This window comes from Siniperca chuatsi, linkage group LG9, assembly GCF_020085105.1.
Source record: "Siniperca chuatsi isolate FFG_IHB_CAS linkage group LG9, ASM2008510v1, whole genome shotgun sequence".
NCBI classification, from domain to species: Eukaryota; Metazoa; Chordata; class Actinopteri; order Centrarchiformes; family Sinipercidae; genus Siniperca; species Siniperca chuatsi.
Window position 1 is genome coordinate 23093787 of NC_058050.1, and position 26630 is coordinate 23120416.

General features: G+C 39.8%; 1 protein-coding gene across 4 annotated transcripts in view; it reads left to right on the forward strand.

The window, feature by feature from the left end:
- LOC122881863 (nuclear factor of activated T-cells, cytoplasmic 1-like) overlaps positions 1–14105 on the forward strand; it is a 61909-nt gene extending 47804 nt beyond the window's left edge. For 2 of the 4 annotated variants that reach the window (XM_044208543.1, XM_044208544.1), the window contains exons 10-11: positions 126–214; positions 12272–14105. In XM_044208543.1, the coding sequence (XP_044064478.1) occupies positions 126–214; positions 12272–12415 (233 nt within the window). In that variant the 3' untranslated portion in view covers positions 12416–14105. Of the gene's footprint in view, positions 1–125; positions 215–991; positions 1075–12271 lie in introns of all 4 variants that reach the window. The other 2 variants (XM_044208545.1, XM_044208546.1) reach the window with 2 other exon arrangements.
- Positions 14106–26630: the final 12525 nt, after the last annotated feature.

Consider the following 26630-nt stretch of genomic DNA (forward strand, 5'->3'; position numbering starts at 1 on the left):
TATTTCCTGCTGGCTTTAAAAAGATGAGCACATGGAAAACTCATACAGTCCAGGCACATACTAAACACCAAACTAGCACAATTGATTTGCAGAAAGACAAGTTTTTCTTTTTCGACTCTCCACAGGGAGGTCAGTGGTCAGGATCAGCTTCTGGACAACATCCCTGGAGCTTGTGGGGTGTCTTGCTCATGGACACTTAAGGAGTCACAGCCAGTTAAGTGCGGTTCTAAGATGAGATCCTCCATTTGAACATAATAACCACACTGAGATACTTGCCCCTAGCGGATGCAGTGTTTTTGGTTGGTATTTAGGGGATGTAAATACCTGCGGCATCAGTTAACAGGAGCAGGTCTCCATCCCAGACCACTTAATGACAGCTCCCCATCTGAAATTTGTTAGCTCAGTGAAATAGTATCCTGTAGCGACGGATGTCAACAGAGAAGTCTGATCCAGCTGTGAGGCATGGGGAAAGCCGTTGTTTTTTGCAACTCTTGGCAGGGTTTGCCGTCTTCTTCATGTGAAGATACCTCAGAAAGAAGAGGATGGGAGAGATGTCATTCTTTTTTAGTGCGATATCTGTTGTCATAGCTTATGGGCCTAAAATGGAGGGACAGCCATAAGTCATAAGATATATTGAGACTTTGGGGTCAGGAGATTCTCATCATATCCTCACATCCAGGAATATTCAGCGAGCATGAGAAGAAGCAGGTCAGCCATAGAAATGAAGGAGACACAGACAGACACACAGACTAAGAGAAAGAGGGGAAAATCTGAGGTGGAAGAAAGTAGCATGCAATCTTGGTGATTTTCCCCTGGCAGCTTCTCCCACTGCCCCTGTTCTTCACACACACACACACACACACACACACACACACACACAGACAGACACTATGTGCTCCTTTCGCAGCTCAAACTGTTAAAACCAAAACACTAAAAGTCAAAGAAAGACACCGCCAAAGTTAAAGATCACATTTTCTTCCTCTCCCACCAGCGGCCGCTTGCAGTGCAGAGACTTACCAAGCAGTGGGTGAATGGGTTTACTTCAGGGGAGGGAATGATCATAACTACTGAACTGTAAGTGTCCTACTGTTGACATATGACCCATGGCAGTTATAAACCTCAACGGGTCCCCTGACTCTCCTGACTGTACTCAACTGAGCTCAGTTCCTTTCAAAACAATGTGCTAACAAATAGGGAAATCCTTTCACGCTCAATAAGCCTTTTTTATAGTGTGAAGCATTGAGAGATTAAATGATGAAAGCTACAGTGGTGCTACACAAACCTCAAAATTTCGATCAAGAAAGGCCAAGGTGCTTTTAACTAACTGCTGTGCTGTGTTTAGCACTGAAATATATTCCAAATGTGTATGTATTATGATCTCTTCAAATTAAATCAAGGCAATGGTGTAGCAGCACACTTTATTTTAACCACCACCCAAACCCCACACCTGCATCACTTATTTAGCACTTCTATGCAGTATATAAACACATAATAAAGTCTTATAACACACTTTAATATAGTTGTATAAGCAGATATAGTATTTGTCAAGAACAATAATTCCCCCAATGAGATAACAACTGACCATATAATGACACAGTGGTAATCTTCAGTCTTCATATTTTATATGAATGTGAAATATAAAAGTATGTATTTATCATATTCATTATCAACATACTTATTATAATTATATGTTTTAGATTTATTAATGAACTATGCTATACTGTGTTCAATCATCCGTTAACTGTCACTGTGTTAATGAAACACCAGTCGCAAATGCTTCATAGAAGAAGTTAGAATTGTTGACAAGTACATACATAAACACTTAAAATGTCCTTATATCTGCTTACAACTACATTATAGTGTTCTATAAAGCATTAATTAAGTATTAATATAGTGATTATTAATGCTAAATATAGGGAGTTAAAGTTAAGTGGTTAATTAGGGTATAAAAAATCCTTCTGTTTGATATTTATTAATAGCAAAGGCATTAATTACAACTTATGAAGGGTTCCTTGTTAGAAAGTGGTACCATTGTTTTTAGGCTCTGAAAGTGACAACTTACTCTTCTGTTAGACTCCTCAAATCCACTGGACCTTCTAGTACTCTAAGACATTTATTTCTGCTCTTGTTGTAAATCAGCCATGTCAAATCCGCAGGGAGCTTGAGTTGGAAAGCTCGGCTCCTAAACACTGCATGAATGAAAATGTCACGTACATTTTAATTAAATCAGTTAGATTTACTAGAGTAAAATTGCAAGCTCTTGTTTCTGTTAAGGTATTTAAGTGGCAGGTTCACTCCTTAAGTCCCAGCATCTGTTAAATCGGTATGATTTGAAACAGCATGAACAGAAGCAGGTGAAAATGTGGTTCTATGATTTACAGGTGATAGCAAATGTCTCCATCTCACCTACTATCCCTGGAAGTAGCCCTGTCTTCATCTCTGACTCTGACACAGCCTGGGTTTCCTGAAAACTATACAGCATCCAGATGGATGAAAGGTTGTCTGTCTATGAAAATCAAAGCGAGGTCGAGGGTGTTGGAAAGGAGATAAGTAGAACATTTGCCAAGATCGCCTCTGTCCTGCCTCCAGACTGGTCTACGTGAATAAGTACACGATGTGCCCTGAGGCGACCTCCTCCTCGGTGTCTTTGAATCCCAGCAGGCGTTGAGGATTTAAAGTTGTAGGGCAGCTCTCTGGGTCAGCAGACAGAGTGTTAATCAGATCGCACTCTGCTTCAGTACAGAGTCAGATCGCTAGAGCTCAGCGGGGATGTTGCAAAGAGAGAGGCCATGTCCTTGTGCCCAGCAGGGGCTTTTTAACATTTAGTTGCCTTTAGTATACTATTCAGTGCCTTTTGAACTGACTTCAGAATGAAGCCTGCAAAAACCCTCTGTCCAGCTCACCAAGATGCTGGATCAGTGGAAATGTTTTTTCATCAGAGCATGCTTTCCAAAGCTGTAAAACAACCCATAAGAGTCTAGGAGTGGCAGTATGAGCAAGATGACCACACTGGGGTGTCCCGTGTGCTGTAGTTCTTCTACTTAGATGAAAAAAAAAAGAAAAAAAGAGTCTAAACGCCATGATAGGGTCCCCTAGAGGCCTGGCTGCTCCTCACACCAAACTGGACCGATTTGGTTTGAAACAGCTGACTAACTGAGAGAACAACTGACCAGTTTTGGCATCCTCAAAGAAAAAGACTCTTGTTAGCAGATGACAGCAATCAGAGCTAATGCTTTCCATGGAGGGCAAAACAGACAGGTTAACCCATGGCCATGATGTGCAGATAAGCTCTCACAAGCAGACATGCACATTAAAAAACAGGAAGAAGCCTCTCTGAGCCATCTATCTGTGATAGATAGTGAACAATAAAGCTTGCACTGAGGTAAGCCTTTTTGGACACAGACAACACAGTTTCTCTATCTATAAATAAAAGAAAACAATTCTGAAATCCCACATAACAGCTGACAGACAACAGGTGATTTAAAGAAGCACAATACAAATGCAGTCATAAATCGTACTATACGCAGGTGCACGGCCAAATTCTAACTCAGACAGCTGCGACCTACTGAAGTATGATTGTTTCAGTATGCTCATATTTTTTCACTGTGTGCCATTTTCAAAACCAGTGAAATCTCGAGCCTTCTGCATCAGCCTCTGCTGGAACATACGTTTCTCATTCTGAATCAATCACAGCAAGTTTATCAGATGGCTGAGTTATTTTACCATAAACCCATTGGTAATGAGCCATAGAAAGGGTTTTAATCTGTCTCCTTTTATATCTCAATCAAAAACTCAGTTTGGTGTGTTTTCAGGCTTTGGTGTTTGCTTTATGCGACTAGTTGTGTGAAACTAGTGCTGCCGCATAAGTGATGCTACATCTTATAGTATGTACAGTGTTATTTACAGTGGAGAGTAGTATATATACAGATTATGTATGTATGTATATATATGTACAGTATGTATGTATATATGTATAATATATTAAATATGTTATACATAGAGGTGAAGTGGGCAGAGTTGGAGTGTATATATTAGGGTTGTATGTACAGTTTAGACAGAATATGTACAGTTGATTGTATGTACAATATAAATAAGTGCAAGAACGAGCAGTGTAAATACAAAAAGTACTGAGACAGTGCAGTAATGAAAGCCATGAATTTTGTGAAGTTTTCAAATTTGAAATTAAACTTAAACACAAAATGCAAAAGTTCGTTTTTTAACACCATTTAGCACCATCCACCTTTTTTTTTTTACTTCAGTCCAGCTGTGAGAAGCTCCTTTATTTTCATCATGTATTGCATTGTGGGACAATATTGTCCATGAATGCACTCAAAAATGTTTGTATGCATGCTGGCAATTTTAATAATAATAACAAATCATTTTCTATTTTTCCATCCTTAACATATACATACATTTTTTATTTTGTTATTGTTTGCAACGCAGTCTGAACTCAACTGCGTAACGATTTCAGAGAAGTCAGTGATGAGGGCACAGGAGAGCAGCTCCAACCATGTAAACACCTCCCCCTCATCCTCCCAGGAGACCGACCTCGAGTGAGCACCCGCGGCCTCCTGGGCCTGGGAGGAAATGAGAGGAGGAGAGGGAAGTGGCAGGCTGACAAAGAGAGACAGAGTGAGGTGAGATAGGGAGAGGCACAGCACACCAGGCAAGATCAAAGACAAAGATTATGCACCGCTGCAGTCAAAATAAGCACATCAGCGGTGGGGCTTTCAGTAAAAGTCGTTGTCTTTAGATTTCTAATTTGGGATACTGCTGTTTTATTGTTCTCAAGCTTGGATCACAGCAGTTCTTGTTAGTTTGGCTATTTTCAAGTGATTTTAATCTGGACTAGGGAGACACCTAAATTTGCTCTGGCAACATGTCAGATTCAGCCGACTACAGAGCGCCATAAAGCATGTCCTCTGAAAAATGAGGCACACCAGAGACTCACAGGTGGAGATTAGAGCCCAGCTCCACTTTGTCTCTCCACATGAGGCACAGAGCGTATGTCATCGTTATTTCTCAAGGCTGCTCCAGCTCTCTTATCCAACTGAGCCAGGAGCCCTAGTCTAAAAACAGCAGCAGACATATTGATTGGAAATCTCTTCAGTGACATCAGAGCACTTACTATTATTTCTTCTTGCCACGGCCCCCCAATACAATTGCTGTCCCCCCAACTGGTCGCGAGTCGCGAGGGCGGGGGCCATAATATGTTATATATGCATAATATGTTCCTGAGTAATGAGTACTGCTTAATATGCTTCTGATAATTTTCATTCGGTACTATTTGTTTAAATCAATAACGTATATGCCACCCCAAGATTTTCAGTGGCCCCATCTGGCCACCCCTTTGAAAATATTCTGGGGGCGCCATTGCGCAAGGGCTAAGGTTTGTTTTCAGAAGTGGGGGGGCACAATGAAGTAAAAAATAAACTGAGCAAATAACAAAGTATGCTAAAATTGGTTATTGTGTTTTACATAACTAGAAATGCCATAAAAACCTACTTAATATAATTTTTACATCTAATACGTTCTGATAGATAACTGTTGTATTTGCATCTTTACTACGAAGAGAACCGTGCTTTACTATCTTATTTTTGACTGATGTTTAGTTGTAGCATCTTTTTATGACATTAACTGTAAATTTAAATATAGATTTGATTATTTTTTTACCTGAAAAACTTAGTTCGTAGAACATTTTTATAACCCCTGAGTAGTGTCTGCAGGTATTCATTTCAGGCTGCTCCAACAACCTCCAGCAATAAGGTAGGGCAGCTTGCATGTTGCATGAGAGGCAAAAAAGTCCACAAAGCAGTAGCAGCTCCACTCGCTGCTGCTCTTTAAGCTTGTTTGCTTTGAGTACACAGTAATAATTGAAGGCGTCTCAGATGAGCGTGTCAACATTTTTTACTTACAACAGTGAGAACAAAATTCAAAGAGACTTGAGTAAGAAAATCAGCCTGAAACTATAAAAATGAGGGGGACATGGCCCCCCCCACCCCCATCCCCAGCGGAAATTATGGCCTTGACTCTAAGTCTAAATCATAAATTTCATGGCGTCATTGTTCACCTTAGCAGTGTGAGGAGATGATTGGCTGCAGCCCATGGCACAGCAGTGTTTTCACAGTACCACACAGCTGCTGCAGGGCAGTTGTAAAACCTCAGCTCTCAGGGTACACTCAGCTTTGTTTTAAAACAAACCCTCGCTCTGCAAGCCCATCTCTTTCACCCTTTTTTTTTTCTTCTCTCTATCTCCTCTATCAGTTGTGGAGACTGAGTGGTTCCACATGGGAAAGCCCAGGTCTTCACACATCAGCCTAGCTGTGTGGATGAAATATGCTGTCTGTACATATCATCACATCATTAGGCCCAAAGGGATCCCTGCGATGGATTAGAAGCTGTCTACCTGCAAGGCTCAGATGAATTTATGAAGCACTTTATCATGTTGAAGCATTAGTGGAACACTTTGTCTCTTTCCATTTGTGTTTATCTGTGGGAATAGTGATTGTGTCTCCCTCCATTTCGCTCATTCTCTTTCAGTCTCTCCATCTTTATTTCTCTCTGTGTGTGATGTTTGTATGTGTTCTGACCTTTGAACCCTCCCTATTTTTGACGCTGCTGGTTATCAGCACAAGATAAGTGACGTCCGAGCTTCTCCGTCCGGCCGTTTGAGCCCTGTGTGGGAGGCAGCAAATTGTCCATTAAGTGCTTGTGCTGAGGCCGAGAGAAGATTTGATATAGTGGGGAAACAAAAGTAATATGTACCAGGAAATTCAATTGTCTCTCACCAGCAAGTTTGAGCTTTAGTTTGGCTTCCCCACCAAATCAATTTCACATGAAAGCAGTTCAGAGAAGGCTGAAGTTTGAGTCAGTCTTGCAGCCAGTATCCTTTTGCTCTGTGTGAGCTCCTGCACATATTTGATGCCAGTGTTAATCTCAGTGTTGATATGAAAGAGCTTCTATGACACAGATGTACTTCCTCAAATGCTGCTGAGAGTCTGAGTGCCACAATAGAAGGAAACTACCTCCTCTTTCTCACAAATCTGATGCTTACTTGTACGAGGTACAAATAAGCATAGGAAACATCCCCCTATTGCTACAGTGTGAAGGTCGTTGACCCAAACACAGCTGCAGTTCATTCATGTAGTGAAAGTGAGAGAAGTTCAGGAAGGTGCCCTCCACTCCTTTGGCATCAAGAGACTCCCAGTGAGAAAAAGAAGTCCCTGGCAGGAAGCCTCCGTTACAACCTTGAGTTCAGAGGTCGTGTATTGGATAGTCAGCTGAGGGAAGCCAGGGGAAGGTGAAGTCACTCTCTGCCAGGTCATTGCCAGTCAGGCCTGATTTGGCTAAGAGAGATCGTGTTACGACAGCAGGAACCTCCGAGCGGCTCTCAGGCCTCGAGGCTCAGCGTCTCACCAGACCATAGAGCATCCTCTGTTCCTCTGAGGAAGCCCGGCTGTTATCGAACCCCACTGCCCAGCACTGTCCTCTAACAATGCTAACTAAATCCCCAGTGCAGGTCAGGTTCACGCTGAACTCTCAGAGTAGCCAAATGACGTCATAACGCCCCTGCTTGGATTACTGAATAAAAAGGAGGCCAAATTGCAGCACTGCAGTTTCTTCTTTTCTTATATCAGTCAAAAATACACAGCTGTTTCCCATTTGCAAGGGTTTTTTATATGGACAAAGTAACTTTTTCTTATCATGTAAATCACAACTTATCTTATTTGGTTAGATTGGTTCCAGAATCGCTGCCCACATTTTAAATTTTTGCAGTGATTCGTAAACATAGTGAAGCAGGTAGCAGCCAAAGAGCCAGATACACGCATTAGAAGTTGGCGAAGACCAAAAACAAAGTAAAAAGGAGAGTGACTATTGGGCTTACATTTGTCAGGTGGCTATGAATGATAATGTTGCTTCATGTTTGCCTCGATGTGTAAATATGCAAGTGGTTGCTAACAAGTTTGTCTTATACTAGGTGATGATTTTCAGTGTTGTGTTCATAGGTTGTTTCTGCTGCCCCCAATTTGCCAAAAACAAAAAAATGTTATTGCATGTTTAAAGGATTTGTAGGTTTTAAAGCCTCAAATCAATGTATTTCTCTTATGTGTTCTTGCATGTTGGGGTGTTAAATGCAAAAATCTTCTCAGGTTGACTTAGGCCATGTTCAGACCGACTACTTCAACAAATTCTCCTCCAATCCTTGTTCATTTCAATGAGACCACTGCGTTGGCACAGTCCCAGTACAGAGGTCTCCGGCAAAAAAGTTAAACCTGGCTCAACTATTGTTACAACTCCTACTGTTTACCTTGCGATCATCAAGACGGAGGCAGAAATGACTATCACCATGGTAACTTTCGACAGTTGTAAAATCCTGGCTTGTAGTATTATAAACTGCTGTGCAGTGTTTTGGTGTCTTTTAAGCCTTCAAAATCATGGATATTTTACTCAAACTGGATTTCCTAGCTTAGATTGTATCTTCTCAGCAGTACCTGTAGCAACATGTCCACACCTACGCAGCCCCTCGTGTTTTTTTTAAAGCTGTGCTATTTTTGGTCTGAAAGCCTGCTGGGCCTTCTGCTATGGTTGGTCTCAGACAACCTGTCACACATAAGCAAATTGCTTCTCACCTGTGTGTGTTACATAGTTACTTAGATAACTGAAATTTTGCAGTTTATAATAGTTGACCTGTATTGTAATGTTTATGTATGTCCTACACAAGCAGCATGCCCACTGGAGGCACTCCACCACCACTTCTAGCAAGTAGAAGCAAATCATTTTCCATCACAGTTGATACATACAGATTATTTTAGCGAGGTCAACATTCATTCAGCCAGCAGTCATATACGGGGGTTTAGCTACAAGCCACTGCCAAGAAACACTGGTAGGCCTTCACAAAGGAGCTGAATTGTCCATTGAACTGTTCAAACCAGCTGGCATCGCAGTAAAGCAGTCATACTTTTGTGTCACTCTCACACCTGCCTGGAATAGATCTCCCAGCCGCCCAGCCCTAAGTATAAGTCCTGACAGGTCAGGACTGCGGTTCACTGATTGCACTGGCACTACGGCTAATAAAGGATGTCACTCTGTTTAACTAAGACTAGCAGGGCACTTTTTTTTTTTCAGCAGGGGAATATTTGCAGTGCAGTTTTCCGCTGTTTTTGTTTATTCATGAGAGGGTATCCTCCCAGTTACAGCTTTCCATTATTAACTTGGGCAACTGAAAAAAGAAAAAACAAAATAAGTTTCCAGCGCTGTTGAGAGGGCTGCAAGGCCACAGAGTTCATTTATGTACATATCTGACAATAAGCATTTTACTTCATCATCATTATTGTGTAACATAACATAGCATTCTTTTTTACAATAGCATATAGGGATCATGAAAGTGGATGTTTTTTTTGGAAACACTTTATCTAGCTTTACAAGCCCTATACAGAGTAGACTGTATACTATACAATTGCCTGCCCATATTATGTAAGGGGTTGAATTTTTGGAGCCAAATTCTACTCTGAACAAAATGTTCCCCTGCATGTCTGAGTGCTTTCCCTTATTCTGCATATTTATGGTCAAGTCACTTCATGGAAGGTGAGACAGACTCAAAAAATGTCATGTGGAAGAGTTTGACTTAAAAGGAAAAACTGAAAAAATATGCATTGACAGTGTGACACCTGATCTTGGTTCTTTTGTCAGTTTGTTTTTTTTTTGTCAAAAAAGAATCAAAACATTTGAACTAAATAAAATCGATTAAATAAACCAAATATTTTTAAGTAAATTAAACTAAATGGATTTGAAGAACTGAGGAGTTTAAAATATAGCATGTGCACATGTATTCATTCAGTCATTACCCATGCGTGTTTATCTGTCAGTCAGGTTTCATCAACTGTTCTTTAAACTGTCTTTATTTCCCAGAAGTTGTTGCAACTAAATAGTGACACGAGCTAACCCATTAAACAGCCATAAATAGCAGCTTAGTGTTGTCTTGTGGTGTAACAGTTGGCCACATCCTGTTTCTGAGATTCTCACATTGCCAACACATAGATGAAAACACAGAGGCCAGTGTTTTACCTTTCTTCTCTCTTTATCACTTGTTTCTTCAGAATGGAACATCATTGGCCATGCCAATGGAAAATATTAGTTGATAAAGCGCAGCAAAATAACACTGCAGTTAATATGTGGGTGGAGGAGACGTCACAATTTTTTTACAATGACAAAAAAGAAGAAAGGAAGCCACTGCTTTCCCTCGGAGAAGAAAAAAGGGTACAGTTGTGGCTTTTGCCACCGAGCTGTTGGGTTTTCCCTTTCCTTCTTCAGAATTACCTGGAGCTGTTTTCTCACGTTGGCTAACAGAGAAGAGTAGCGACATTAAAGTTTTTAATTGTTACATGTGCTTGCACTTCCTTTATGTCCTGCGATCGCAGAGCTAAAAATAACATCAGCGTGTAAATGCCTGTTTAGCCGGGAGTGCAATAGAGTTGAAAACAGCCAGCAGTGTTGGCACAGGTGGGATTTTTCCAATGGGAGTTCCTCCTGTTTAGGGAGGTGAGTCCCAACCAACCTGTTGTGTGTGTGTGTGTGTGTGTGTGTGTGTGTGTGTGTGTGTGTGTGTGTGTGTGTGTGTGTGTGTGTGAATAGGTGGGTGTTTGGCTGCATTTTAGAAAGCAGGGCATGCTATTATAGATGTGTGGCCTACTTCTTTAAAAAGTGCAATCTGTGACATATGATTTATTTATTTATTTAGGTATTTAATTTGTCTCCATCCCATAGGTTAGTTCAGCAGACATCAGCACCATAGCCATTCAATATGCCATTGTACAATTCACAGCATTGAAATGGTTGGGTATTAAAAGGACTCCATCTTGTTTTCTCTTAGTGATTCACCAAACAGTATCTAGTGATAACAAACTGCAGGCCTGCTTTGGGCCTCAGAGTGGGTGGACTTCCTGTCTCGGCTCCACTGTGCGGATGGTGGTTTCACCAGACTCTGTCTCTCTCTGTCTACATCAGCCCACTTTATCACGGCAAGCTCTATAACTGAGGAGCTTTTTGTTTGCATTGAGCCACAGGACTCAGGGTCCTCGCCATCTTCACAGTCACTTCCCTCTGTTTTGCCAAAGAACACAAAGCAGATAAAGGCAGGGGACTGATCTGTGTCTGCCCAACTGTGGGAAAGGTGCGGCACAGGAACTAGTACAGGAAAGACAAGACGATGACTTAAAAACAGAGATGTGTGTATGGGGCTGATATGAGTTTTAAAGGCTGGTAACAACAGTGATATGTTTGGATTGCACCTACTATTTTTTCAACTTTACCACAACTATGCCAAGTATTCAGTGCAGTATTGCCCCATGTGACAATATTTATTGCAGGCTGCAATCACTAAAGAGTTACATCATCTTCAGTCAAAGTTTCAAGTTTTCTTTAAGAAAAATAAATGACACATTTGAGGCAGCATTTTTAATCTAACACAAAAAACATGACACATGTATCCTGTCACAAGCAGAGGCATTAGATACACACGTACTTTACTAATCTCTTTTCTTTCCCCTGCATTCCCAGGGATCATGGCTGGATTTTACTGCTATGGGGGCCCAGGGCAAAAATTAGCTGCTGGGCCCCTATTAACCCCCCCCTTACCTCCCACTGTGCAATATGTACAGTTTTTCTACGCTAGAACACTACCTTCCCCCAGATTTTTTCCTATGTGGTAATTTGATGACATTGATTTAGGAATATGCAACATAAAGGCACAAAAACTGAAATGATAAAGGCCTTAAAACCAGATATAGACACAGTGACGCCCTTACATTGTCATTTATTGTACTTTTGTGGTGCAAATTTCTAAAAACAAATTCAATTAAAGGGGTACTCCAGTGATTTAGTATTGTACTATAAAGAGAGCAATTAAAAAAAGAATGGTCAAATAATCTATTGAAGCAGCAGAGGCCAATATTTAATGACCTTTAGTCCCTAGTCCCCAAAAACTCTGGATCCTACACTTCCCATAAAGCAACTTGATAGCATCTTTCATTAGACCCTCTCTGTCTGGCAAACGCCCACTTCTTTCAAACTCCCTGGGGCAGTTGCCCGCTTTGCCTGGTTGGAAATCCAACCTGGGCCGAGATTTAAACTGACAAGCTTCCTATCACAAGCCTCGCCTCTGTAACTTTTAGGCCACCTCTCTACAATAAATGTAATAATGTTATAATGATCTGAATTACTATTCAATGTGACTAGTTAATAATGATCGGCAACCTCTCATTACTTTCCACAGTTAACGAGATCATCAGGAACGACCTCTCCAGCATTTCCGTGCATACTCATGCATAGACGTCCAGAAGTCTTCTGCAGCAGCACACACACACTCCAACAGCAGCAGCATCAACAAAAAGAGGACAAAAAAAAGAGATCCAGATGATGAAGAATAAAGTTTTGACCAGGATTTCCAACTTGACCATTGTTGCCATCAGCTCCTCCTCCCTCAAAGACTCGCTGCAGACTCATATCGACAATCACTGGCAAGCTCTATTTGAATAAACAGATGAATGTTATATTTACAAAAAGGGAAGTGATATCAGGGGCAAAGTATACGACTACACTTGCCTTAATTCACAGCAGATGTTCTTTAGTGGACCAAACAGCTCTATGAGACTGAATTATAATCTTCATTTCGAGTGTGATCTGTATGTTAATGCATGGACAAGCTAATGGGACAATAAGTGTCATGCTTCATCACTTTGGTTCATTTGTTTGTGCAGTCAGTCTGCAACAACCGAATTGGTGCCTTACAGCAGTGATATTGACAGCAAACAACAGCAGCAGTCACGTAAATGCAAATGGTTCATTGTAACCCAAAGTGGAAGTTTTTATATGACATTTTTGTATCATTTCAATGATTTGTTTACAGGGAATCAGAATAAAAGGCTGGAAAAAATGTAGGGAGTATGTGAATAGATTAGAATTGTATTTTTTCTTGCTTCCTCATTATTATCTCATTGTTCATTTATACTGAATGTTATTGTATGATATTCTTTTGTATAAACATGTATTTGAAAATGTACTTGTGTATGCCTTATGCTTATATCATGCAGTTTACTATTTAGCTTTCCTTTTTTTCCATTTGTCTTCCCCTGATATGATTTGTACCATTTCTACTACCCTGCATTATGCTTTTCACCTTAGTGCCTATTTTTATCATCCTGTCTTCCAGTCCTCCCACCCAAACCATGACATAATGATGCACAGACAATCAGAGAAATATATAGTACATATCCTATGACAACAGTTCCTGGTTGCAGGGGCTTATAAAGGCAGGTATCAGAGTTTTCTTCTCCCCCAGCTATAAGGTAGTTGAACAATGGTATGCTTACCTGCTGAATTTAAATGAGCATACTCCTGGACAATATGTATTTGTCTGTTAATTCTTGCACTGCAGGTTTGCATGTAAATAGGCACAGGGATAATCTAAGTATGCCACAGGCTCAGCTTTACTCGTCATTTGGGTGATTCCACTGAGGAGTTGGCAGGACTGTTACTCATTACTGGCAATAATTGATCTGAGTAAACCAAAGGATTTTATCTTTGGTGAAATTATTGTCCAAGTTTCCTTTTTCTGTCGGAGACTTTAGCGCACAGCGGCTCCCCGTACAAAAAAACATTATGCACTTTACCGTAGAAACAGAGCAGGCTTTCTTTCTTTCAGACCAAATATTGTAGATTGATTTCCACTGTTAAATGTACCTACATCGACTCTTCTTCCACACAGCTGCAGTCTTTTCCATGTTATCTGTCTTTTGGAGCATGCACATCGTACTAATGTTGGGGATCATTTAGCTGACAGTAGCTTACAATATAGCTTCCTAATACATTTTTGGACATATAGTATAATAGCATGACTAAACTGTATGAATAAGGTTTCTATTTTGTGCCTTACACTCTTTCTTGGCTACAAGGTCATTGCAGCTCTATAATGCTTTTCTGTGTAGGCACAAGGTGAAACATATTTCTCTTTAATATGAAATATTTATGAAAAATGAAATGTGTTCTAAGTGCATTTAATGTGTTCTCAACAATGAATTAATAAATGGCATAATGGTGACCATACATAACCTAAGTTCTCAGTTATGTTGGTGTTATATTTATGTTTGAGCAAGTACATTACTGATTGTGTGAGCCTTTTCATATTACTTTTTTAAAGTAAAACCAAACATTTGTAAAGATTTTTTTTACTGTTGGGAATTAATATATTTTCAGAAACTCAGCTAGTTCTATCTATCTGAAATAATACATTTTGCATGAAAAAGAAATTGAATCAGTTGGTAAAGGATTCAGTCGTTTTTCTCACTTTTTCCCTCAGTTTATACTAAAAGTATTCTTTGACTATTACATGCATGGCCCATATGGCTGTGCTTTAGTTTTAAGGCCTTTACTTTAACTTGGCAGATTGATTTTCTTTTGTTATATAGCTTGACCTTAGTAAACCTCAGACTGTTCCAACCTGTACCTTTATCCCTAATAAAACTTGAAATGGAGACAGTTGGACATTGACAAGAGTAGGGAAAAATATTGTTTTTTTCCTTACTGTTTTTTTGATACACAAAACAATAGTGCATCACGCAGATTTTTGAATGAATATTTACATGCAGTTATTGATATACGGTATTTAATTTTACTTCATTAGAATTCTAATTGCTACAAAATAGTTGTACATACTAGGTGTTTTACATCTATTTTTCCTACGCACTTGCCAGTAAAGAGTGCACTTAAATCAATCAATAGATGGTATTTGGTCTTGTTTTCCACTTTTGTTCCAAACTGAAATACAAACAAACCTACACTGTACTTTAGCAGGATAAAAAGCAACAAGCTGCTGATATGCCAAGTACAAGCAGAGGCCTGTGTGTTTTCCGGTGAGTATTGTTAGCGGTGGCTAGTTATGAGTCAAACAGCTCCTCGCCATGGGAGCTGTGCCACGCTCCTGTGTACCACCTGCCAGTCCTCCAGACTTTTTCCATCTAGCAAAGTTATGAAGCGCCCATCCCCATAGTGACAGAAGGCAGGCCTAGGCGGTGCTCCCCTGTACAACCGTGGTAAGCCCAAAATAGCCCCACTATTTACAGATGCAATCACGCCCCTTTTTCCTGGCACCCTGTTCTTCTTACCTTAGTCTTCCTCTGACAGTGCCGTACCCTTTGACACAGTGGAGAGATGACTCCGGGCCATAGTTTCCACCGAAGCAGTAGTCAAGTAGGGAGACTAACTAAAGCAGTGGAATATCCATGATAGAAAAAACAAATGGAGCTTTGTTTGTCAAAAAGTTTTTCTGCTTCAACTTCAACTAGGCCAACATTTGTACCTTTTATATTTTTGCGAAGCACTCTGAGCTGCATTTCTTTTATGCTTATTTGCTTTCTTGCCAAGAGTTAGATAAGAAGATTGATACCACTCTCATATTTGTCGGTTAAATATAAAGCTATGGCCAGAAGTGGGTTAGCTTAGCATAAAGACTGGAAATGGAGGAAACAGGTAGCTTGGTTCTGTCCAAAGGTAACAAAATCTGCTTAACAGGTCACTAACTAACCCGTTCTGTCTGGTTTGCTTGAGCTGTACAAAACTGAAGTTGTGGTTTTTACAAGCGGTTATTAAAGTCCAACTTAAATGAAATACCTTTTTTTGTCTTCTACAGCATACATATCTGCTCTGTAAATGTTTTTCAATTGTCCTGTGTTCTCCTTTGAGAAAAATCCAAAACCAAAATGGAGAAATTTATATATTTTTTGGTTTCATGATGGCACCCCCTAGTTTGGTATTAATTAGACGGAATACTGTTCCAGTATCTGTCTACGTAGATGGAGACCTTTTTTCAATACAGCCAATCAAATCTTGCATAAAGCAGTAACGTCAGTGTTCTATCATAGGCAGAGCAGACGGTCACACTGAGCCCGACAGCAGCCTGCTACACAACACAAGAGCCACTTGACTCTGAACAACAACCCACATTAGCTTTCCTGCAAAAGTCATGAGATGACACGAACACACGTCTTTCCTGCCATGAACAAGCCACCAAACAAACACTCTCCGGGGAAAAGTGCACTGCTAACGCCAGTTTGCAGTCTAGATAGCTAATTAGCTGCTCAGCTGCAGCACATTAAACAGCATGTAAACATACCTGCAAAGGTCACTTGGGTCCGGTTAGATGCTGGTGTGGTCCTTACTCTTCAGTACCACTAACAACACTCTGTCTGCACATGACATGTAGGCTACATGCCTTGTGCAAGTTTGTTTACTTTGATTCTCGTTCTCTTAGGTGCTGTCAATCAAACACAAACACCGACACGCCTCTCCAGTCAGTTGAGACAAAAAGTAGCATTTCTGATATTTCCCCAAAGACCTTTTTTCTTCCTTTTAATAATAGAAAAACTATTAACAATACATTTAAGAAACATGTTGACTACAAAAAGGGATGACTTCAGTTGGATTTGAATTAGTTAAGCACAGTGACTTCCTGCGACTTTCATCGCTAGACATAATGAGATACAACATATCATTTGTGAGCTTCAGAGGTGCTGGTCGGCAAATTTTGTTATCTTTGGACAGAGCCAGGTTAGCTGTTTCTATTGTTGTTTATATATTATTAGCTAACTGTCTCCTGTCTGTTGCTTCACATTGAACAGACAGATGTAAGAGTGGTGTTGATCTTCTCATCTAACTTTTGGCAAGAAAGTGAACATGCGTATTCTCAAAAATGTCAGTCTATTCCCTTTAAGGTGCTATATATATAAGAGCTTGAATCATTGTGTTACAATAAGACTTTGAGAGAAGGATTCATACACTGACAGAACTGCTTTGTGTTTGAGTTTTATAGAATAGGTTGGAATAATGTGCTGGTGTGGCTCACACAAGTTATTGGAAAATAGATGCATCACATATGCCTGTGTATATTGTTTTCATTTTAAGGCCCAGCATAGCTCTACGGCAGCATTTGTATTTCAGTGTGCCAGGAAAACCATTTTATTGCACTTTTAACAAAAATATTTATGCTTGCTGTACTTATTTGACATTAGAAATTTGTAGGTAGCTATGGCCTCTCAGACTTTAGCTACTGACACGGTGCACAGAAGATTTCTTGGTAATCTGCAAGATTTGTGTTCTTCTCTTAACTCCAAACAAACTGATATTTCTCCTGCTAGAAATTTGATGTGTTTGTATAACTTCCTTTTCCCATGATTCCAATGATTTTGCCAAGGAAAAACAATCAAAACACTGATGGTTAACTGAAAATAAATGTTGTGTTGTATAAAAATGTCACTGATGATTCATTTACATGCAGCTGTCTCATGCGTTTGCACTAAGATGGAGATTCTACTGATTGCCTGACCAAATGATCAAATGATTTGATTGACTGATGATCTGACTGAGAGGCTGACTTGCTGACAGACAGACTATGCCATTGAGTGGCCACAGCATTCCTGCAGTGGAGACAACAGCACAGACAAGCAAGAAGCAATCCTTGATCATAATGATTGCAACGCGTGCCATTTTCACCCCAGGGGTCCACATGCACACAGCACCTGGCAGAAGGCACGACTTCGAAGTTTCATTGTGCGGATTTATAGTGGCTTTACGGCCCTGCTTCCTCCCCCATTGTATTCCCACAGAGCCCTTGATTTGGGCTTTTATAAAGTGAGTGCATAGGCACAGCGCTGGAGCTCCTGCCCTCGTCTCTCATCGGCCATCTGCAGGCAGTAAATCCTCAATATACCTCTGTTATGAAGGGCATGTTGAGAGTACCATGGGGGTGCCTTTAAGAGATGCTTTAAGAGATAATTGCTTGACCATACTGAGGGACCTTTGATAGTTTTGTCCCATAAGCCAGTTCTACATTTGATCTTTTTTAGTCCCTTGAGTCAGTTTTTGTGATTTTTTTTCCTTCAGAGACATATGTCAGATGTCTATAAACAGACCGTCTTATCAATTACCTTTAGGATGATAAAGAAAGAAGATGAGGACCATATGTGTGTGGATTTGAGCATGTGTTTACATGTGTTTTTTAAAACTGTTTAGGGTGGGGTTTTGGGGCTCCACAGGTGTACACGGACCCCTTTCATGGGACCGTTTCACATGTGACAGGACCAGCAGATGACCCACTGACATGCTGACATGGTCACATCGTTGCAGACCCACAGACAAATCACCTTTTTAAAAGACACTTTAAGAGACGCTCAGAAAGGCAACCAGATGGGGCCTGGAAAATCTTGTGCCGTCTTTTATTCTCCATCTGCAATCATTCAGCTTGATTCGCTTGCTCTTTTGCGATGCGTGAAATGTTGTGCAAGGATTTATAAAAGTTAGTGGTGGGACAGATGTTTGAGCTTAAGAAACGTGAAAAGTGAGAATTATCTTTAAGAGTCTGTTTATATGATCACAACATGTGAGTTCTCTATTCTCCACATCAAAGTCGATGTATTCAACATCCCTTTCTAGTTCAATTTGAGTGCTCTGTTTCTTCAGCGAAAAAAGACATCCCAAGCAATCATTCTTCCATTGTTTGCTGTAAATGTTTCGGTACATATGCAGAATGTTTATGTTGAAGTACATTGTAGCGCACATTAGTGATGCTCTTAATGGGCTACAGACAATAAAAGCCCTTGCTAGTCAAGAGTTCAGGCAGGTGCAGACTCTTACAGTAGATAAAGGAGCCTGACTCTGGAGATGAGTTCACGACAATCACTGTGAGGCTTTTAGACGCCTTCTCCAAGCTCAATCTTCATTTCCCCTGACACTGATTTTGCAATAAGGATCCGGAGAAAAGGGGAATGTCCATCTATTCATTTTAATGATCCCTCATTATTGACTGCTGGCAGGGAGGGGGCGGGCAAAGGTAATGATTCTTTGTCTTTGCTGGCCAATCACTCCTCTTAAAGGAATAAGACTCTAAATAAGGCCACTAATGGATGCCCAGTACGACCTAAAGCTGACCCCGCATGCAACCTATGCGAACTGACTTCCCGACATGAAGGAGTGAGAGTCCGCTGCTTTAGTTATTTCTCTTTTATTACTGGGTTGGTTATGATTTGTCCAAATAGAAGGAGGAATTGTAATCAAAAATGTCTAACCACAAATTCCATGTGGTCTATAAATATCGATTTAAAATAAAAAGAAGTAGCACAATATGTCACTGAAGCTATAGCCATGATTTTGGGTATGATTTTTAACTAAAATTATTAAAGTAATAGTTTGACATTTTGGGAAGTTAGCTTATTTGCTTAATTGGTGAGAGTTACATAAGAAGATCAATACAGCTCTCTGTAAGGTAAATATGAGGCTACAGCTAGCAGCCAGTTAGCTTAGTTTAGAAAGACTGGAAAGACTGGAAATGGGGAAATAGCTAGCATGGCTCTGTCCAAAGGTAACAAAATCTGCCTTCCAGCACCTCTAAAGCTCACTGATTAACACGTTACATTCAGTTTGTTTAATCCGTACAAAAACTTGAGTGTAAAAACAACATGTTCTGGTTTTACTTGGGGTTAAGTGCTGAACTATTTATCAAGTTCCTTGACGCTCCACTGGTTGCCTGGCAACCTCATAATAACAATAAGACCCAAGGAAGTTACTGCGACCGCCAAAAATGTGTCTGATTTTGTTACATTTGGATAAGTATGAAGCTACAACCAGGAGATGGTTCACTTAGCTTGGCAAAGACTGGAAATGTGGGAAACAGCTAGCCTGGCTCTGTCCATAGGTAACAAAATACTGCCTACTAGCACCTATAAAGCTTATACATTAAAATATTATATTTTGTTACATCTTGCAGTGAAAGTCACAGGAAGCCACTGTGTCCAATCACGAAATAGTCCAGTACATAACCAGCCACAAAACCACAACTTGTTGTTTTTACTCATTGTTTGAAACAAACAATATGTAACTTTAATTAGAGGTGCTGGTAGGTGAATTTGTTACCTTTGGACAGAGTTACGCTAGCTGTTTCCCCCTGTTTACAGACTTTATGCTAAGCTAAGCTAACTGGATGCTGCCATAGCTTCATATTTACCATACAAACATGAGAGTGGTATCGTTCTTCTCATCTAGCTCTCGGCAAGAAAGCAAACAAGCACATTTGTTGAACTATCCTATGAAAACCTTTTCCCACTAAATTTTTTATTTTTTATTTTTTTCAAATTTCTCTGCTCACACAGCATGTTTATCACATATTGATTCAGATGCCTTCAGCAAATGACTTTCTAAGGATTTGCAAAAAAGTGATCTTATATTTTAGAGCTCCAGAAAACACTGATATATTTGCTTTTTTAGCTTTAGCTCAGGTGTTCTGATTTAAGTAAAATATCCTACTGTGTGTGTGTAGCACAAGGGGCACTGATAGCAAATTATTTAGCCTTTACTTCAGTATTTATGTGTGTGTGCATCTCAGCCAGTCTGTCATCAGTCTGTCAAGGTAATGAACCCTACTTTACTGCAGCCTCCAACAGCTCTTTAAGGCATACTTCACACCACTGAAGAAATACACTAGGTATTAGTTGTTTTGCCTGGATGGTCCGCTGGATGATGGGTGGGCGGGGATGTTATTAGGAGCATTCATCTACAAGGCTCCCCAAGCCATACTATACTAAAACTGACCACAAGACAACCCTATCATCCTCAAAGATTACCTGTCTCCTGCACTGTATATGAATGTTTTATCATAAAAGCTTTTCTTTTTTGCTAAGTGCCTCCTTGAGTGTTTGCTTTTAACTTTTGATTACTTTATGTCTTGTTGCAAAGAAGAAAAAAGAAAAAGGCCCGGTCCATTTGAATATAATGGACTTAACGGGAAAGGTAGTCTCTCTTGCTTCATTGAAAGGATATATCACGGTGGTGTAATCCAACACAGTGGGTGTGAAAAAGTTTGCACACAGCGGTAGTTTCAGTGCCTTGGAGTCGCAGAGTTTTTATCTTGAGATTGTCAAAGTGGGCCAAGCAGGTGTAGAGAGTCAAAGGAGAAAACAGACATGACACAATCATTTAAATAAAACAGTATGGCAGGCTTTGTATAGGATCCATATGTTTCCGTTTGTGAGGAAATATAGGATGTCATGCATTACAGTGTAAAAAGACTCATTTACAACCATTAAAGGCAGCCCAATTCAACATCTCTGTGTTTGATGTGGTGGATCACATCTCATTTGGCTCGTTTTATATATGATAGCTGAGTTTCTCTTTTACACAGTCGTGAGTCATTTAAAAGAAAAAATATTTTTCTCTCATTTGGTCTAGACGTTGAGGTTTCCAGCCCATAGCCCCCCTCCTGTTCCTCTAGGTTTTACCAGACGTCGCGTTGTGAGAGGGGAATGGTCGATTGCATAACGGAAGGCGAGACTTGATCGTTCCTGGCCTTCTCACAAAATTCAATCATTCTCTGCATACTCCAATCCCATGACGGCCCATTAAAGAGCAGCGCAGGCTAGGATTTCCCCTCATGTGTTTTAAATTGAAATTACGGTCACAAAGTCTGCCATATGCATGAATCGAGGAAGACAAGGAGCTTGGGGAAAAGGAGATATCAAAATAGTTGGACTGAAGGAGAGAAAGAGAGAGGCAGGCAGAAAGATAAGGAAGACTACAGTACCCCCCTTTCTCTCATTACGTTACTTGTGTCATCCTGCCACCCACATTCATATCGCGCAGACTGTCCACCTGTCTGAATCTCACTGCGTTTGGATCATTTCATAATGCTTAAAGGGACCCATATAAAGTTTTTATTAGAAAAACATATTAAAAATTGACCCAATCTTGAATGTTTTCCCATATTCAGATATAAATATATTCCTAAAATCATTCCAAACAAGTCTGCAGCTTTTAAACTCAGCACACCATAAGTCATACAAACTACAGGAAGAGATAAGGAGAATAGGTGAAGTATGAGACACCAGGAGATGATGACCCCAGATGTTTTCTGAGGAACCACTGGTATCTGAATCAGACACTGACTGATCATGAGTTCCTCATTCCTATTGTCCCCGTGGACTGGATGAAGGATAAATACACACACACACACACACACACACACACATAAATACACCTACATGGATAAGACACTCTCTCTCTGATTTATTGTGAGTAGGATATGATGCAGACATGACTCTCATGACCTGGGCAAACACCCCAGAGACATGCATCATTCCTCCACCTAAACTGAGGTTGAAAAATTTCTCAGTTTTTGGAAAAATCAAATATGAGTACTGAGAAGTTTCTCTTTATGCTCTGTTTTCCAACCAAATTGGGTATAAAGTTTTGTATAATTCAAAGGACGTTTTTATTTAACCACTGAGATTATAATTTAATCCTTCAGATCAACACTGCAGCATTACTTGAAGCTTGAAGCTTGACTGCAGCTAAAATGTACAGTAGCCTTTCACATGAAGATCTTTTAATCATACAGTGACATCTAGTGTTGGTTTTAAAGACGTGCAGGCTACCAATACTAATTAATTGTTCAATGGCACATCATATAAAGACAGTGTGCATACATTTGACTACTTTGCACACCTTAATCAAATAAGCAATTATTGATTAAGGTGTGCAAAGTAGTTGAAAAACATTGTAAAGAGGTGGTAAATTAGCATGACAAAACAATATTTCGAGATAAATAGTTATGTATTGCAAAGAAAGCCATCCATGTTTCTTTATGGCAAACAAGAGGAAAACATTACCTTTCAGATATTAGGTGCACTTTGTTGCTATGAAAGAGTTCTTACATTTTTATAATGGGATGGTGAGAGATGCAAGAATATGCCATTTCTCTGCACTTATTTCTGCCCATCAGCACAACCCCAGATTCCTATTTAACACTGTGGATCAGTTAGTTAACCCTGCCTCTCCTTGTGCCCCTGCTGATTGTGATGCTGATTGTGAAAAGTTTCTTTTGCACTTTGCTGGAAAGGTGGAGTTAATAAGATCTGGTATTACACCCAATCCTGCCTTTTAGATGTGGATCACCCGCTAAGGGATTCTTTGAGCAATTTCTCTGCTGTTACTCTGCTTGAACTCACAGACATCATGTCTCTTATGAGAGTATCCTCCAACCCTCTGGACATAATCCCCACTAAGTTTTTATTGGAAGTTATGGATTGTATTGCACAAAACTGCTTGTGTCCAACCAGTCCTAAAAAAAACCTAGGCCTTGTCCTACCCTCCTGGATGTCCAATCTCTCTCAAACTGCCTTTTATTTCCAAGGTTCTCGAAAAAATTGTTTCTTAGCAGCTTCTTGATGCTGGGGAAAATAATAGAACCTTTAAAAAGTTTCAATCTGGTTTTTGTCAGCACCACAGCACTGAGACAGCCCTTCTCAAAGTCACTAATGACCTTTTAATGAATGCCGACGCAGGCATGTGCTGAATTCTTGTGCTGCTGGACTTAAGTGCTGCCTTTGACACAATTGATCATGGCATTCTTCTAGATAGACTGAGGCACTGAGTGGGGATATTTGGCACTGCACTAGACTGGTTCTCATCTTATTTGTCCAATAGGAAATTCTGTGTCGCCATTAATAACTTCATGTCTTCCCATATGAATTATGGTGTGCCTCAAGGTTCAATTCTGGGACCAATACTGTTCTCCTAATATATGCTCCCCTTGGGTGATGTCATCCACAGACATGGGATTTCTTTTCATTGTTATGCAGATGACACACAGTTGTACCTCCCTGCCAAGCCCACTGACCTTAGTATGCTGAGTTCTCTGCAGGACTGCCTGTCTGACATAAAAAACTGGATGTCGAAACATTTTCTTCATTTCAACTCAAACAAAACAGAAATCCTTGTTAGTGGGCCCCAACATATCACTAAACGTATACTGCCATCTACTGGTAACCTGTCACAACATATCAAGCCTGTTGCAAGAAATCTTGGTTTCTTTTTTGATAGCAATTTATGTTTTGAGCAACATATCACTAAGTTTGTCCAATCATGTTTTTATCACCTCAGAAACATTGCAAAAATACTATCTATTTTAAATCTTGGTGATGCAGAAACTGTTGTACACACTTATCTCTTCACTCCTTGATTATTGTAACAGCCTGTTCACTTGTCTTAATCAAAAAACTTTGAAACTACTGCAGACTGTACAGAACTCAGCTGCTAAGCTTTTAACCAGGACCAAGAGTTCCGATCACATCACACCTGTTTTAGCCTCTTTACACTGGTTCCATGTTTGTTTTAGGATTGATTTTATTGATTACTTTTAAGGCTCTTCATAGCCTGGCTCCAGATTATATTTTAGACCATTAAATCCCTTATCATCACATAGTTTGAGATCTTCGGGCAGGGGTCTTCTGTCTCTTCCTGAATCCAGGATGAAAATAAGCTTTTGCCATCAGATCCCCGGGGCTCTGGAACAACTTGATGTGCCTCTTCTGACTTCACTAGGTAATCACGTAAGTTGGAAGACCTCTTATAAAAACATCTAGGCAGAGTTTGAAATGAACTTGCAAATGCAAGACCCTGATTAGAGGTATTTCTAGAACTGGGTTTAAGTAAATCAGACTGCTGAACTTGATGTACCTTATTGAGATGGTTAACCAATAATTCATCCCCATATCCCCTCACTTTAAGACTATCACAAAGATTCATCTGAATTGAAAATGCATCTAATTCTCAGTAGTTGACTATATGGTAGACTTCTTTTTCATGCTGGTAAATGATAACTAAACTGTAGAAATGTATTTCTATTAGTTTCCTTTTCATATACTTCAGTGTGTAGAGAGGTTCCCTCTTTTTTCACCAAAACATCCAAAAAAAGAATTGCATTCCAGATCATAACACAATGTGAATTTGATAGATTCCTTTATTGAATTTATGAAAGCATAGAACTCTTTTAAGTCTTTAGCATTACCACTCTAAATAAAAAAATAATCGTCTATATACCTCCAATAACTTTTCATGAACTTAGAATAGGGATTGTGGTTGTAAACTAAATCTAGCTCGAATTTCCCCATAAATAAATTGGCATAATTCGGAGCCACTGGTGAGCCCATAGCTGAGCCCCGATGTTGAAGATAGTATTGATCTTGAAACTTAATTGGTTAAAGATAACACAAACTCAATAGAAGGATGCAATTCAGGTCTGTGTTTAAAAAAATAGTTCATAGCTTCTAGACCATCTTGTGAGGTATACTTAGGTACAGACTAGAGACAGAGTCCACATGACAGTCTTTTATCTTATTCAAAAAGTTTGTAGTCTCTTTGAGATATGAGGGCAAGTCTTTGATATGAAAGTCAACATACTGAGAATGGCTCTGTGAGAGATCCATTTCCAGACACGATAGGTCGGCCTGGAGAATGTAACATTATAAAGAAAAATAGTTTTATAACTTATATGTAATTTACCTGTTTCATCTTTTTATTTTTATTTACAATTGCGTACTGCAATGTCAACCTATGAAGTTCCTTGGAATCAGCCACTGTCAACGCATGCAATACCATGACAAATACCAGGATATAGAGCGAACAATGACACAAGTAATGTATCTAACGTTAGCTAGGTTGTGGGATAGCAAATCCCTACAGTTGCTGCTGCGAAGCTAACAGCCAGAAAGGACGAGACAATTTCCCAGAGCCAGCACACCAGCTCCAGAGAGCAATACTCACAACTCTCCTGCTACTATAGCAAACATCACAGCAGCAGCATATCTTGAAAAACTAGAAAATAAGCTGAATGTCCCTGGGCAAGTCATTTAACGTTACCTGACACACAAATCATAGCTGGAATGGCTGGAATAGTGATGTGTGGCTCGGTCCAAGCCACTTTGTTTGTTTCCCATTTACAGAGCCAGACTGTGTACAAAAAGTTTTTTCAGCGAACACTGAACGGACAGCTAGCGGACCGTGAGGAGATATTCACTGAATTTGTCACAAAGACGTGAATTGGATTAGAACTGCATACCCCACCTTTAAGTTTTGAGTTCATATTAGTTAATCTGGCTTTTCTTCTCATATCTATAAAAATACAACAGATAATGCATGAGTATAGTGTAGTACATAAGTGTATGTATTGAATGTAGATGTAATAAAGTATAGACAGACTATTAATTGGAAAAGACTATAGTAAAATATTATATACATAAATATACAGCCACGTTTTTTGAGCTTCCCGATGTCAATTAGTTTTTGTGTTATGTGACCTATATATTAGCAGATACTAGTGGGACTCACATACCATGTCTATGTATCTGAAAAACTGTGACTGTTAATGTGTAGATAATTATATGATAAGTCTATGAATTGCAAAGCAGCAAGGAAGTGGGTCGGGATTATGGGTGGATGAATGGTGTGTTTTCATTATTTTTCTCTTTTTCTTCTCTTTCACTGTATTTCTTCCTTCACATTTTGTTATGTTTTCCTCTTATCTTGCATTTATATGTCTGTTCTATACCCTGTAAAATTACCAGTTGTGTGCAAAGGAGTAGGTGGATCTTTGATTCAAAAGTGGCCTTTTCAACTTCTTTCTTGACGATACCACTTTAACAAAAACACACAACAGAAGATTTTTCTGCCCCTCTACCCTTGGGCATAAAGCATTCTGCCCCGCTAGGTTAGGATCAGGGGAATGTTTAAGGTGATTTGTAATATAATTGCACTTA